Below are 15,156 nucleotides of genomic sequence, written 5' to 3'. Positions count from 1 at the left end.
GGCCTGTTCTGCCCTCTAGCCAAGCATAACGGATCCTGGAAGACCTTGGGCGGCGGAGAGGGGATAGCGTGTCATGTAATTACCCTGGGTCTAAGGTGGTAGCTGGCCCTTCAGCGTGCAAACGCAGACGGCGGCATCAGAAATACATAACGGGCATTCGCCACCGCGGAGCTCCCCGAGAGGCGAGGGAGCGCTTTGGCGGGGGAGGTTGGAGGCCAGATGCCGCCGGCCTCGCGGAGCCTTTCGGCGTTGTCCATACTGATGAGCTCGGCTGACACAGGAAGGCAGAGCAAAGGAGGGGCAGAGGAGGCGCGGAGGCAGGCGGCAGAGCCGCGCACCCGGCTTTGACGTCGCCCGGCTGCGGCTAGCAGCTCGCGCTCTCAGCACGTAGCGCACAACGTGACCACACACAGCCTTCCTCCCCGGCAGCCCAGCAGCCCAGCAGCCCGGCCGCCGGTCCGCCTGCGCTCCGCGCTTGCCGCTTCGCCCTCCTCCTCCTCCTCCTCCTTCTCTTCTGTCTCCTCTTTCTCCTCCTTCTCCTCCTCCCTCCATTCGCCTCCGCGGCGCGCATCTCCGCGCACACCCAGGGATCCCGGCCGGCGTCGAACCCCAGGCGCCCAGCCGCCCAACCAGGGCACCTCTGCCGCAGCGGCGGCCCCAGCGGACGCCACGCAGCCGGGTGCCCTCCGCAGGCGGCCGCTCCCGCGTTCACCTCTGGATGCCACCACTACGTTAGCTCAAGCGGGGAACCCCTTCTGCGGCTCCCTCCTCTAAACTCCCGCCTGTCCCGACCGTCCCCACCCCCTCCACCTGGCGGGGGCGGCGCGGAAGCGAAGAGGACGCGCGCAGTGCCGGTGGGCACGCGTAGACGTGTGTGCGGATCGGTTATTTGCCTGGCATTCTCCCTCTCTTGCAAGTGGCGGTGCCTGGACTCTGCTTTCGGCTCCGGGAATTGGTGCGGCCGGCCAGAGCACCTCTACGCTGGCGGGGCGCTAAAGGCTATTTTGGAGAGCGGTGGCGGTGGCGGCTGGGCTGGTGTGCCCAAGCGAGCTCCAGACGCACACTCCGCTCCCTGTTGGACCCTTTCCTCCTCCTTCTTCCCCCTCCTCCCTTCCCTCTTCCCCACCCCCGTTCCCCTAGCCCCACTCCTCCTCTTCCTCCTCCTCCTCTTCCTCCTCTCCCCGTTCGGCGATGCGAGTCTGTATCGTGTAACAGGATTGGCGTTGCAATGGCAACTGATGGAATGGGGGAAGGCAAGACAGCAGGGCTGGGGGCTTCGGACTGCGGGCGGGCGGGCCGCTGTCGCCGCTTGACGCCCCTCCGGGGACCTTCGCGAGTTACTTTGTAAAGGCGAATCCAGGCAAGAGAGCCCTGCTCGGTGTCCTGGGTCAGAGGCCACTTCCTGCTCCTTGGCTGTCCAAGCCAGGCTCCTACCGCGCGGCAACCCCGGCCCCCTGCCCGCGCCCGCCGCCGGCCCAGCGCGCCGCCGCCGCCGCCGCAGCTGCGGAGACTCGAGCCCGCTTCCCTGAAGAACACTTCGCCTCGCAGCTCCCCTTCCCATCACCGCCCCCTGCTCCTCCCCGGCGTCTGCGATTTTCCCAGGCACCCGGTGTGAGTGCGGCGTGCGTGTGAGTGTGTGTCAGGGTATTGTGTTGTGGGAGAGTGTGTGAGTGTGTGTGAGTGTGTGTGTGCATGAGTGTGTGGAGTGCGGGGCTCCTGCGCTCCGCTCGCGGCCGCCGCCGGGGAAGGACAGACGGACGGCGCTTCCTCCTTCGGCGAGCGGTTCCCGGGCACCTCGGCTTGGCCCGGGCGCGAGTGGAGCGCGCCTGGCTGGCCGCCGGCCTCCTGAAGGTCCCGTTGCGTCCCCCCTGGGCTGGATATGTTCATGTTCACGTGAAGATGGATTTACTGTACGGTCTCGTGTGGCTGCTGACAGTCCTCCTGGAGGGGATCTCTGGCCAAGGAGTGTACGGTGAGTGGAATCGCGACGCTATCGTGACCTTGTGATTCTTAGGCAAGATAGGCTGGTGAGCGAAAATGCACGACTCGCGCCGTTCCGGGGCCCCTCCCGGCGTGGCATTTGATTTACACTTCATCACGTTATTGGGAGCGATAAGGAGGCAGCGAGCGCGCTGCGGATTGGGCTGCGAGCCGCTCCCCCGGCGCCTGGGCTCTGGCTCGGAGTTGGGTCTAGCCGGCAGCAACGCACTCGTGCGAACGAGTGGCTTTGCACTTGATTTATCCCCGCGGGGAATCCGAGCTCCAGCAGTCTTTGATTTAATAATGGTTTGGCTCCTTGCATGCCACGGTGTCGGTGTCACGGTTTCCCCCCACCCCCCAGGGAAGCTTCCAGTGTGACCCCGTGAGTCTCCCCACCCCTCTCCACCCCCGCCGCCTCCTCCTCTCCACCTTTTCCTTTTTCTGTGAATGCCTACATGCCTTGATTTTCCGGCTCAGGAAGTGGGGTGACAGTTGAGTTGCGTTCTGCACCAGCGGTTGCCATGAGCACTGACTTCGGGAGGGGAAAATAGCAGGCAAGATTCTCGGTGCCAGACACAATTAAGGGACATGTTTGTGTGAATGGATGAGCAAGTGCATGAATGAACGGACTGCTAAGTCCGCGCGTCTGGGTTCCAGGGCAGGACACCAGCTCGCTGCAGCGGGAACACAATCTCATCTCCCCTCTGGAAAACCCAGATTTAGGTTTAGGAACTAGAGAAGAGCAAGCTTGTTAATTAGGAGGTTTTGAAGTCCTCAAAAGCAAATACAGGTTTTTTTGCCTGTCAGCAGTTGGCACCCTTAGCTTTCAGGATGGAAGCACACACACACACACACACACACACACACACACACACACACACACATCCAGGTCATAGTTAATAGTGGACTAAAATGTATGTCTTCTCTTGGGACAAGCAGGTGGTGCCCAAAAAATAACTTCTGTGTTTTTGAGGTCTGGTGGGAGGTTAGAGGTGCACCCCTTGAGGGGACATCAAGCCAAGACCCGCCCACAGCCAGTCCCACCCCTCGCCCCTGAGTCAGTGTCCACAGAATGTGTGCTGAAAATCCAGCCCACTTGCCCTTGGTTTCACTCAGGGGTTTGGACTCCGGTGCTGCAGGACTAAGTCAATGGCTGACCCAGGGCAAAAAGGAATGAATATTTGTGGAAGTGTCAGAGCTTTCCCTGCAGACCCTGGAACTGACTGCAGAGTGGACACAGGTGCCAGTGAATCCTGAGTCCTCAAACTCTCTGGGAACGGAGTGCACAGTGGGTGGGTGTTTGGGGATGAATGCTACAGACCCAGCCTTTACTCTGTCCACTGTGTTCTGTCCAGGGCTGAACAGTGCTGAGGTGAGCTCTGGTACCCACTGCACTCCATCTGCTCCTCCCCTTTCCTGTGTTTCTAGCTCCCTTCTTGGCTCCCAAGAAACCTTCACTTTCTCCCGACTCTAAGGATCAGAATGTCCCCTCTCCCAACCCCTCCTTCCCAAGTGAAAGACAACTTGTCTGGTGGTGGTGATGGTTGTGGTAATGGGGGGACGTGTGTATGAGAGAGATGCTGAGTCTCCTGGCAGACCTCAAGGTTTGACTGACAACAGGAGGTGGGACCTGAAAAGAGTAGGAATTAACTTAGTGCTCTTGTGACTATCCTGGACCCCAATGCCCTCTGAACAGCTGAGAAAAACGGGGATTCTAGGGATGTAGGAATGCTGGAGATAAAGCCTTCTCAAGGGGCTGTTCCTTAGGATGGGAGAGTCTGAATTCTTCTCATCCCATGCCTAACTCTGTATTCCTCTCTCATTGATTCAGATCATCTTAGCTAAAAGGAATTTTTTGTTCTGGTTTGTTTTTTAAATTTGTATGTATGCATGTGTGAGTGTATGTGTGTGTGACGGGGTGATGAGAAGTGAGAAAGGTTGGGGACGTGGGGAGACAGTGGTACATTGCTGGAACTATCTGGATCAGAAGGGCATGGTTCCATTTTCCTGTCACTTTTTGTTATTCAGATTATTTGCCCTGGCAAGTCTCAGATTGGGTAGTGGAAAAGGGTAAGATCTAGTAGAGAAGACAAATAGGAAACAATTGCATTAAAATAATCCTGTGTTTATGTCTGTTAACAATAAACAAGGAGGCAGTTCTGCTACTGAGCTGATGATTGTAATGAAAGTGGGGGTCTTTTTCATTTAGTTTTGTTTTTATATTGATGTGGTTATTAGTCATGTAGCTAGGAATAGAATTGTTTTTGTGTGAAAAATATTAATCAGTATTCCTGGCCATTATAAATGTCACAGCTATGAGGTGGGTTAAAAATTATATATTACTTTTAAGATATGTTTTACCTGTCACAGAAGTTAGGTTCTCAAAGAAGATTAGGCCCCTAATCTTCAGCATTAGCATCACCCTGGAACTTGTTTGAAGTGCACATTTTCGGGCCCCTCTGAGACTTTCTAAATTAGAAACTCAGAGCGTAGGGCCCAGTGATTTGTGTTCATCACCTTGAGTGATGATTACAGTGGACACTGAAGTTGAGAAGCACTAACATAGGCTTACAGTTTCATTGCTTTGATTTTGTAAGTCATGAACTTTCTTAACCTAAAGTAGTTTTGTTTTTATTTGTGGAAGCATTTATAAGGAAGAGAACATTTTTAAAATTTATCAAAAAAAGGAATCAATTGTAAAGGACATAGACATAAGATTTAGTGTAAAGTTAAAAAGTGTGTTTTGAACATTTTATATGAATAACTTTGAGAATGATTAATTTAAAAGGCAGGGTTATTATAAACAGAAACTTCAACAGCCTAGATAGGAACTTTGCTAGCATAAAAATCTGTATTCCTTTATTTGCCTATATTTGCTACATGTAAAGCCATTCATACTACACACAAAGTAATATTTCTCAATAGTGTTTTCTAGTATCATGGTTCAAGAGGAAACACAAATGATTTTCTAGGTTACTCAGGCAAAATCACTTCACTGTAGCCTAAAATTGTTTACATGATTGAGAACTATGTCATTATAAACTTTCTTCCCTGGAATAGCTAGGGTATCCCTTTTCTCCTCTACTTCCTCACTGAAAAACTCTGAGCATGAAATTCAGATTCTATTTTTTAGTGAATTGAGAATATTTGCTGTAACGCATGGATTATGTTGTCTCAAGTATTTTAATCTTCTTCCTGTTATGCCCAATCTGTTTGACAACCCTGTGCAATACTTAAGTATAAAAGTTTCTGCTATAGACCTAGGAACTTACTGTCATTTATCTGGGAATAGTGCTTAGCAAACTAACTGCACAATAGCTAAGATTTATATATGGTGTCACAGTTGGATGAGGGAGATTATCTCTTAACTGCCTGCCTTCCACCAATAATTCTGTCCTATAAATTGTTTTAAGTGGGATTTGTACTTTATATTTATTACATTTTCAATATCAGATGTAACATTATAGTAATATAAATTATTTGAAAATATTTCTGAAGGAAAAATTGCAAGAAAACCTCTTCATAATAGAATAGCACAAACAAATCATATGAACTAACCAAGGCAATTTTAATGGATACTACCCATTTGACATATATATTTGGCAATATATATATGTGCATTTAAAAAATTTTACTTCCTTAAGCTATAGATTTTTGCTTATTGGATTTTAAAAAGTTATTTATATTAAAATAATTCTCCCAAATACTCTTGGAATGTTAAAGTTTTGTTTGAATTTTCCTTTTAGCTTAATTAAACATCACTGGATAACGAAAAGTCATTAAATGAACTGGTATCTATTTTTCACGTTATTGATTTTGTTGCACTCACATTTCATTAGATTTAGGATAACTAATCGATGTAGCTTCAAGAATTGGAATGTAAAACCTAGCTATCTGTATGCTTATTGAAGTACCTAAAGCTAAGTGATCCAATGCATTTTCTTAGTTTTGAAAGTTTTCTTTGTAAGTCATTGTATGGTAGTAAGTCATTTGGGTTAACTGTGTTTTCTAGAGATCCTATTGACAATGACATCATATCAATAATTGTATCTCCTGTAAACTTATCAGTTGGCTTGCTAAAAAAAGAAGAAGTACTCTATTGACATATTCTGTAATTTTACTTCTGGTCATCATGCCTTTAATTTCCAAGGAAGTTATTAAATATTATGAATGCATCAGCACAGACAAATCCCCACTACAAACAAAAAACAAAATACATCTCCAAGTCTGAATAGCTTTTATGGGAACCAAATCAAATGGTGATTTGGTGTCCTGAAATGGTTAATTCACTGTCCAAAAATAGCTTTCAGAATGCATTAGAAGTAATAAATAGAGTAAGCTTAAGAAACACTTGAGAATGACAAATTAGCAAGCTATATTAACTCAATTCAGGTAATATCAGTAAATCTCATACAATTTAAGAATGACAGCCCAGGCAGTAGCTGGACAGAAATGGCCTTGGTGAAATTAAGAACAAGGGCATAAGTGACACAAGAAAGCTCTGGAAGATATTTCACATGGTATTTTAGTGGGTTGAATCTGGATGGATAGGAAGGGATAAGAATGACATGGATGGTCAGTTGGCCGTTACATTCAGTCTCAGGATGTTGCCATTCTCATAGCAAAGCTATCCGAAGGTACATTGATTATGATTTTTTTTTCAGATTGGGTTTGGAGAGGCCGTGTGATGAGATACTGCCTTTGACTAATCCATATTTAGGGTGTTAGTCTGTAGGAAAAGAGGAAGAGATTATTTTAATAAATGCTGTTAAAAAATCAATGTGAAGCTCTATTACATACCATCAGCTCCAACCTCTTTTTCTTCTTCTCACTCCATTGTCCCTACACACTCATGTGCATTCTTATATTGTCACCACCATGGCCACGATCATGAAAGAAAAGTGGCTGGGCTGCTCATTGTATCTTGGGATCATTTTTGCCCATTCAAAAATTGTCCTTGTTGGTCATATTACTGAGATTTCACATGCAAAATGGGCAGATTATTTTATATAGTGTTACTTGTTCATGTCCTATATTTCCCTGGGAAAGCCCCTAAGTGGATTAATAAGTATTTTAGATTGAGCAAGTTGAGCCTAACTTATTTTACAATGAATAAGTCAGTGACAGTGCCAGGGTTTAGACAATTAACAGTCAGAGATAAAAGTTTAGAGATGAAATAATTCCGGTGAATAGATGTCACAAAAGTAATTCCAGGAAGGCATTTTTCATGATCTTGATTTCTTTGCTTAATCTTATTATCTCTGGTTATGCTTCTTTATACTTATATTTTGCCAATATTTTTATTTTTGTTTTATAGTTGTGAAACACCTTAAACCCTGGTTGAGAAGCAGGGTACAAATAAACTTTTCTGAAAGGATGTGCTCTGTACTTCTTTAAAACTTATTATTTTAATGTAACTGCAGTAGGACTCATGGGGATGGGATTATAGCATAAGCCTTGTGAGTTCAATTGTATTTTATTAAAACATTGTCAGGAACCATGGTTTTGGGTTGTGTTCCAGGTGTAGAGGCGATTCATCACTCATATTCTCTGATTTGATCCTCATGCTTTGAGAAGAGTCTTGCAAGGGTGGGGCTCAAGGTTTGTAATCTATAAAGGCAACAGCAAACAGCCAGATACACTGACCTATTCTGGGAACTGAGCTCGAGAGCTTATGCTCTTTGGTAGCTCAGATTAACTAAGGGAATGTGCTGTCATCTCAGTTAAATAAGAGAAGGTCTTCCTTAGGCTCCCTTTTGGCTATTTTGGAAGGATATGCAAAGTATATTGCATATATTTAAAGTATGAAAAGAGTGAACATTTTTAGCTTCTTTGTAATTGACATTAACTTAATGGTCCCACAAAATAACTTTTGTTTCTTTGCTTCAGTGACTGAATGTAAACACTATATTACTTAGAGCAAACAATAAAATATTGCATTCATAGAAAACTATATCCTATCTTTATTTTCAAATCCAATTAATAATCTTTTGGCCCTGTAAAATCATAAAGCTGGAGAAGAGACTTTAAGATATCATTAAATCATCTCACTAATTCAAGGCACAGTGATTTTACCATTATGTCAGGCAGATGGAGGTCCTGCATTGTTTGCGAAACTTATTTTCTCCAGGGTCCAGTCGTATTCATTAGATGGATTTGTTTTTTACAAATTACTAAAATCTCCTATTAAAATAATCTCTTATTAAAATAATGGGGCATGTACTTAATTATTTCCATTTTATACCGGTGCAATTCCATTTTCTTTTCTAACTATACCACCTTGCACTGATCCCATTTCAGCTTTTCTATATCAGTTTCTTGCTACTTTTCCAAGACACTATGCCATTTCTAATCTTATATTTTTAAAAACTGTTTCTTTTCCTGCTGATTTCATTGATTGAATTGAGTAAGATCTATGCTTTCTGTTTCAACATCCAAATGATATATTCCCTAGGAGTTACAGAAGAGGATTTCAACTATTATAAACATATTTTTGGCTATTACACATTTGTTATTTAAATACATATTATGGTATGATGAAAGGCATTAGAAATTATGAAGTAACTTACACTTTGTGTCTCTACAACTTTGCATAAACAGGAACCTCAGTTTCTTGCTGTTCCTGCTCAAATCTATATTAAGGACTGTGGTGTGGCTGAAATTTGGGGTCATGTGTATGACATGTTACAGTATCTTCAAGCAGTATATTTTTTGTCTTGTTTTGTTGTAATGTGAATGGTGGAAATAAAAATAATCAAGTGATCCTGTGGAAGGGGAAACACATCTTCCTGAAAGAGGAAGGGTTTGTTCACAGCTAGGCGTCTCTAAGTCTTAATGGACAGCACGAAAGGCAGCTGAGATCTGAAGGAGGTGAGTAGGAAGTAAAGGCTATTGGAAAAATGTATCTACCCTTTAAATAATGGCAAAACAGCAAAAGCATATATTTTTATCTGAAGCCACTAGAACTTTGTCGTAGTGCATCAGGGTGAAAAAGAAAAATGCCTGCTGTCTGCCTGAAGAAAGACCATCTTGAGGGAGATTTTTCTGGTGTCCTGAAAGGAAAGGATGAGGAGATAAAGGGCTCTTAATAGAGCCTGTGGTCACTCTGAACCAGATTACTCTTCTCACTGATGGATTGTGGGATTTGGGAACACAAGGAAAGGTTGGGTACAGATTGATCATTGGAGCATTCCGTCTTTTAGTCCTGAGTGTAACTGAGTTGGGTTTTTGCCTCACCTGTGCTGGACTCCTTACTAGGAAGGCAAGAAAATACTGGAGGAAGATGTGCTACTTTTCAGAAGTGGTGACCAGTTTGAATTCCCCACAGAAACTCTAGGCCTGTTTAGGTTCAGTTCTCATAAATTCAGTCAACTAATTAATGTATAACTGCTGTGGATGATGCATGTAGCTATGTAGTAATGTGTCCGGAATTGGTGGGTTCTCGGTCTCACTGACTTCAAGAATGAAGCCGCGGACCCTTGCGGTGAGTGTTACAGTTCTTAAAGGCAGCGTGTCCGGAGTTTGTTCCTTCTGATGTTTGGATGTGTTCGGAGTTTCTTCCTTCTGGTGGGTTCGTGGTCTCGCTGGCTCAGGAGTGAAGCTGCAGACCTTCGCAGTGAGTGTTACAGCTCTTAAGGCGGTATGTCTGGAGTTGTTCGTTCCTCCCAGTGGCTTCGTGGTCTTGCTGGCTTCAGGAGTGAAGCTGTGTAGACCTTTGCAGTGAGTGTTATAGCTCATAAAGGCAATGTGTACCCAAAGAGTGAGCAACAGCAAGATTTATTGCAAAGAGTGAAAGAACAAAGCTTCCACTGTGTGGAAGGGGACCCAAGCGGGTTGCCACTGCTGGCTCAGGCAGCCTGCTTTTATTCCCTTATCTGGCCCCACCCACATCCTGCTGATTTGTCCATTTTACAGAGAGCCGATTGGTCTGTTTTACAGAGAGCTGATTGGTCCGTTTTGACAGGGTGCTTGATTGGTGCGTTTAAAATCCCTGAGCTAGACTCAAAAGTTCTCCACATCCCCACTGGATTAGCTAGATACAGAGTGTCGATTGGTGTATTTACAAACCCTGAGCTAGATACAGAGTGCTGATTGGTGCGTTTACAAACCTTGAGCTAGATACAGAGTGCCGATTGGTGTATTCACAATCCCTTAGCTAGACATAAAGGTTCTCTAAGTCCCCACCATATCAGCTAGACACAGAGCGCAGATTGGTGCATTTACAAACCTTAAGCTAGACACAGAGTGCTGATTGGTGCATTTACAAACCTTGAGCTAGATACAGAGTGCCGATTGGTGTATTCACAATCCCTTAGCTAGACATAAAGATTCTCCAAGTCCCCACCAGATTAGCTAGATACAGAGTGCCGATTGGTGCATCCAGAAACCCTGAGCTAGACACAGGGTGCTGATTGGTGTGTTTACAAACCTTGAGCTAGATACAGAGTGCTGATTGGTGTATTTACAATCCCTTAGCTAGACATAAAGTTCTCCAAGTTCCCACTAGACTCAGGAGCCCAGCTGGCTTCACCCAGCAGATCTCGCACCAGGGCCACAGGTGGAGCTGCCTGCCAGTCCTGTGTGGTGCGCCTGCACTCCTCAGCCCTTGGGCAGTTGATGGGACTGGGCACCATGGAGCAGGGGGCCGCACTCCTCAGGGAGGCTGAGGCAACGCAGGAGTCCATGGCGGGGTGGGGCGGGGTGGGGTGGGGGCGGGGGGGAAGGGGGGGCGAGGGAGGGGGCGGGCTGCAGGTCCCGAGCCCTGCCCTGCAGGGAGGCAGCTAAGGCTGGACGAGAAATCAAGTGCAGTGCTGGTGGGCCAGCAGTGCTGGGGGACCTGGCACACCCTCCACAGCTGCTGGCCCAGGTGCTAAGCCCCCCATTGCTCAGGGCCGGCAGGGCCAGCAGTCCGCTCTGAGTGCGGGGCCGCCAAGCCCACGCCCACCCGGAACTCCAGCTGGCCTGCAAGCGCCCAGCGCAGCCCTGGTTCCCACTCATGCTGCTCCCTCCACACCTCCCCACAAGCCGAGGGAGCCGGCTCCAGCCTCGGCCAGCCCAGAGAAGGGCTCCCACGGTGCAGCGGCGGGCTGAAGGGCTCCTCAAGCGTGGCCAGAATGGGTACAGAGAGTGAGCGAGGGTTGTGAGGGCTGCCAGCATGCTGTCACCTCTCAGTAAGTGCTGTAAAATCAAAGAGGTTATGCATGAATCCAGGAGATAGAAACAAATGGAAAAACAAATAAAATAAGGCTATGAGAAATACACAAAGGTGTGTATCTAGAAGAAGAGAGAGGAATTACATTTCCTATTGTGGTTGGAGAAAACTTGAAAAAGCTCGGAACAGTTAAGACTTGAAAGTGGGTAGGCATAATATAGATAAAGAAGGAAGAAAGGGCATTGCTATTGTGTGGGTTCTAGGTGGAGGAACAGTGGTGCAGAAAGAAAAGTAGTCCTGGAATGGGTGTGTAATAAAGCCTCAGCAATTTCTTTAAAGTTTACCCCAACTAGAAAGATGTATCTGTCCTTTAACCTGTGTCATCATACAATTTTATTGTATGATACTCTGGAACTTGCTCAGATATATATGTCCATCAAGATTCTGAAGTGTGTGTGTGTGTTAAATGTGCGAAGCTAACTGACCATTTCTTCAGAAGATAGGACAGTTATCTCTAAAGTTCCTGTGGGGGGCAACTCCTTTTGGAGGTAAACTCAAAGACTTTTTAAAGTCTAAATTTTTAGAGTGCTAAAAAGAAGTGCTGTTTAGCAGCAGCAGACTATGGGTCCAGAATGACTTAAATCATTTCGTTCTTTACGAATGTACAGCCACTGGGATGAAGGCATTGCCCTTGTGAAAAGAGAGGTATGTGCTTTCATTATTGTTTTTTATTACAGTGCAAGACAGCATGATGTAGTTGAAAACTGTTGGGTAACGTGGGCTTTCTTCTTATTCAGCTGCTGCTTTACTGTGTTACTTCAGGCAAAAATCTTGATCTCTATCCCTCAGTTTCCACATCGAGTAAACTCTTAGGAGAGTGGGCTGATGCATAGAAGAAATGTAGATATTAGCAAGAATAAGAAACTATGGCTGCATTTTTATATCTGGAGTAGAAGGGGGAGGGAGCATGGAGAGTTTCCCTTCTGTTCTTAAAAATCTACACTTAGATGCTCTAGCAATTGAACCTCATAATAGGACTATCATTTAGTTTTTAGACCAGAATAAGAAGCTAGGAGGTAACAGAGACCACGTAATTTTTTTTCTGGAAAAAATATTCTGGTTGTGTCAGTCTAGTGGAAAATGACAGAAACTGAGTATTTTTAAACACTTTAAGTATTATAAATATGTGCATGAAAATGCAATTTGATATTGTATTTCGATGCACGTGTAGTTTATATTGTTGCTTATGCTAGTCTCCCTTTCTCAATCCACATAACCCAGGAGTTTCTCCTTCTTCTCCTTAACAGTGGTGGTTAGCAAGGAGCTGGCATCCTCCCCCTCATTTAAGAGCTCCAGAGAACATTAATGTATCCTAAACCTTATGGTTATGGGTAAATTTATGCTTATATAAATCTATAAGTGTGTTCAAATACGTGTATTGATCTTGTTTTTGAATCAAGGAGTAAGAATATTCTTAATATTAATAGTCTTCAAGACTAATTAATAGTCTTCATTTCAAGACTAATTGGAAAACAGCAGTTTATAAAAATCAGCCACCCAATTGGAAAAAATAACCTAGGGATATATTTATTTATAAGAATACTTATAATTGGTAGTTAATACATAAAAACAGAAAATGAGGATAAACCATTAAATGGGGTCATCACACAATTACTGTGTCACATCTTCTAGTTTTGATCCAGAAGTAACCAGAATTGGTGTTTCCCACCCAGTCACCTAATCATTTAAAACATTTTTAAATTAGAATTAACTGAAAAGGACTGAGTGGGACTTTACTCACCATTAAACTGTAACAGCCACATACCTAAGAAAGCGTTTTATACATAATGCAATCATTTTCTTTGGCAAACACTTTCTATTTTTGGAGGGCGGAAGGTAGTCCACTTCCATATTCTCTATTCATATAATTAACTAGATGGCTGTAATTGCTTAATTCAATTATTCTTCTCCATGTCTGAATATTAACTCAATATTAGTCAAGTATATTGGTCAAGTATCTCTTTAACCACATAGAAGGCAATCTTTACTCAGGACTGTGAAAGACAACAAAAATTGTTAGTTGAGAAGATTTTTCCCATTATGTGAAATGAGCAATATTGACTTTGCTAAACAAATCACCTTAAGCAAAGACACACAGTACTGTGTAATATGGACAGATATAACTGCCAAGTAATTTCACAGTTGTCAGTCTAACTTGGTATCTCAGAATGAGTTAAGTTATTATCAAGAATTGGCATAGTTAATGCTTTTATTTCAGTTCTGAACTCGTTCCTTGTTTTTCATGGGTTATTCTACGCCATTATTGTGACTCTCTCTCATCCTTTGAGTAACTTATATTTTTCATTTGGTTCATGTTTCACACTGGTTTGTACCACCTGTACAACAGAGATGCTGTATGCATTTTAGAGTTTTAGATCTTAGTCCCAATTAATCAAAGCTCAACCTTTGACTAATTTTGTTCTTCCTTTGTTGTGCATAGATTTATCTAAATATACTTGTCTAAGGAAGTGCAACCCTTTTCCATTTTGACCATTCCCTACAATATTATAAACTCCATAATGACATCATTACTGTGAAAATCGGGGTTTAGAAACCTCCCAGTCTTTCCCCAAGACTAGAATAACTCCCAGTGGACTGCAGCCTGAAATAATCTGTCTTGTTATTCAGAGTCTGCTTACTCTCTGATTATTTCCTGTGCCTCACTATCAAACATCCCTCCAATTGCAGCAGCTGGTGTGGAAAGTGGCCTTCTTCTTGCTTCCTGTGATTTTGCGGTTGAACTCTATGGTCATTATATCTTTTTGATTCATATTTCAAACAGTGTTTCAGTTTTATTTTCTGTCGTCATTGATACTAATTTAATGCCTTAATTCTCTAAGCTTACTTATGCAAAGAAGTACTTTGACACCCTTATGTTTAACCACCTTCCCTCTTCCAGAGAGAGCTAAAGAAGATACACACACACACATGCACATGTGCATATACATACACACATTCATAATACAAATATATGTTTGTATATAGAGTATTTGCATGTATACTATAAAAAATACATACTACACGTTCAAGTAGAAATCGATTAACTATGTTAAGAGTATATAAGAGTGCGTGTGTGTATTCAAAAAATGCATGGAATAGTAGCTAAACTTTATTTAGGCTAATCCCAAGAAACTGGGTGCTTTTCCCACTTCCCTTGCAAAGCTGACTCTAATTCAGTGTTGGCAGCAGAGTATGCAGTCTCTCACCTAATACTCAGTTTGTGTTTGAATATTTGTGATACATTCATGTTTCTATTGTTCATGTGTTTACAAAATTACCTTTAGAAACTCCAACTACTGTCTGGGTGCGGTGGCTCACTCCTGTAATCCCAGCACTTTGAGAGGCCGAGGCAGGCGGATCACCTGAAGTCAGGAGCTCGAGACCAGCCTGCCCAACATGTGGAAACCCTGTCTCTACTAAAAATACAAAAAATTAGCCGGGCGTAGTGGCGGGTGCCTGTAATCCCAGCTACTCGGGAGGCTGAGGCGGGAGAATCCCTTGAACCTGAGAGGCAGAGGTTGCACCACTGCACTCCATCCTGGGCAACAAGAGCGAAACTCTGTCTCAAAAAAAAAAAAAAAAAAAAGAAACTCTGATTACTTCGTTTTTTGCAGTTGACAAAAGAGAAATATTTCTTAGCTGCCTAACAGCAATGCATGTGCAGTTTATTCTCCCTGCATTACAGTAATGTGTATATTTGAAGCTTAGCATCCCTTGCATATTCAGAAGACCATCCCTGCCGTTCTATTAATCAGGTCTTTTAAGTTGTATTTTATTCTTTATAAGTGAGCTTTCAGTGCACCAGGCATATCTATATTCATGTCTGGATTCTAAAATACATGCACAAACAAAACTTAAGTAACTTGGATTATCTTTCATCTTTTTTCACCTATAATTGAAAAATAATTAAAGATGAGATATAGTAATTTTTCATAAAATAATTGCCATTTATCAAGTGCCTACTG

General features: G+C 43.9%; 1 protein-coding gene across 2 annotated transcripts in view; it reads left to right on the top strand.

Moving 5' to 3' along the window:
• Positions 1 to 424: 424 nt before the first annotated feature.
• MDGA2 (MAM domain containing glycosylphosphatidylinositol anchor 2) overlaps positions 425 to 15,156 on the top strand; it is an 833,536-nt gene continuing 818,804 nt past the window's right edge. For both annotated transcript variants that reach the window (XM_016926039.4, XM_001151973.8), the window contains exon 1: positions 425 to 1,972. In XM_016926039.4, coding sequence (XP_016781528.1) covers positions 1,693 to 1,972 — 280 coding nt within the window. In that variant the 5' untranslated portion in view covers positions 425 to 1,692. The remainder of the gene's footprint in view (positions 1,973 to 15,156) is intronic.

The sequence above is a fragment of the Pan troglodytes genome, chromosome 15 (genome assembly GCF_028858775.2).
Source record: "Pan troglodytes isolate AG18354 chromosome 15, NHGRI_mPanTro3-v2.0_pri, whole genome shotgun sequence".
Classification (NCBI taxonomy): domain Eukaryota; kingdom Metazoa; phylum Chordata; class Mammalia; order Primates; family Hominidae; genus Pan; species Pan troglodytes.
This window is presented reverse-complemented; position numbering and strand designations above follow the sequence as displayed.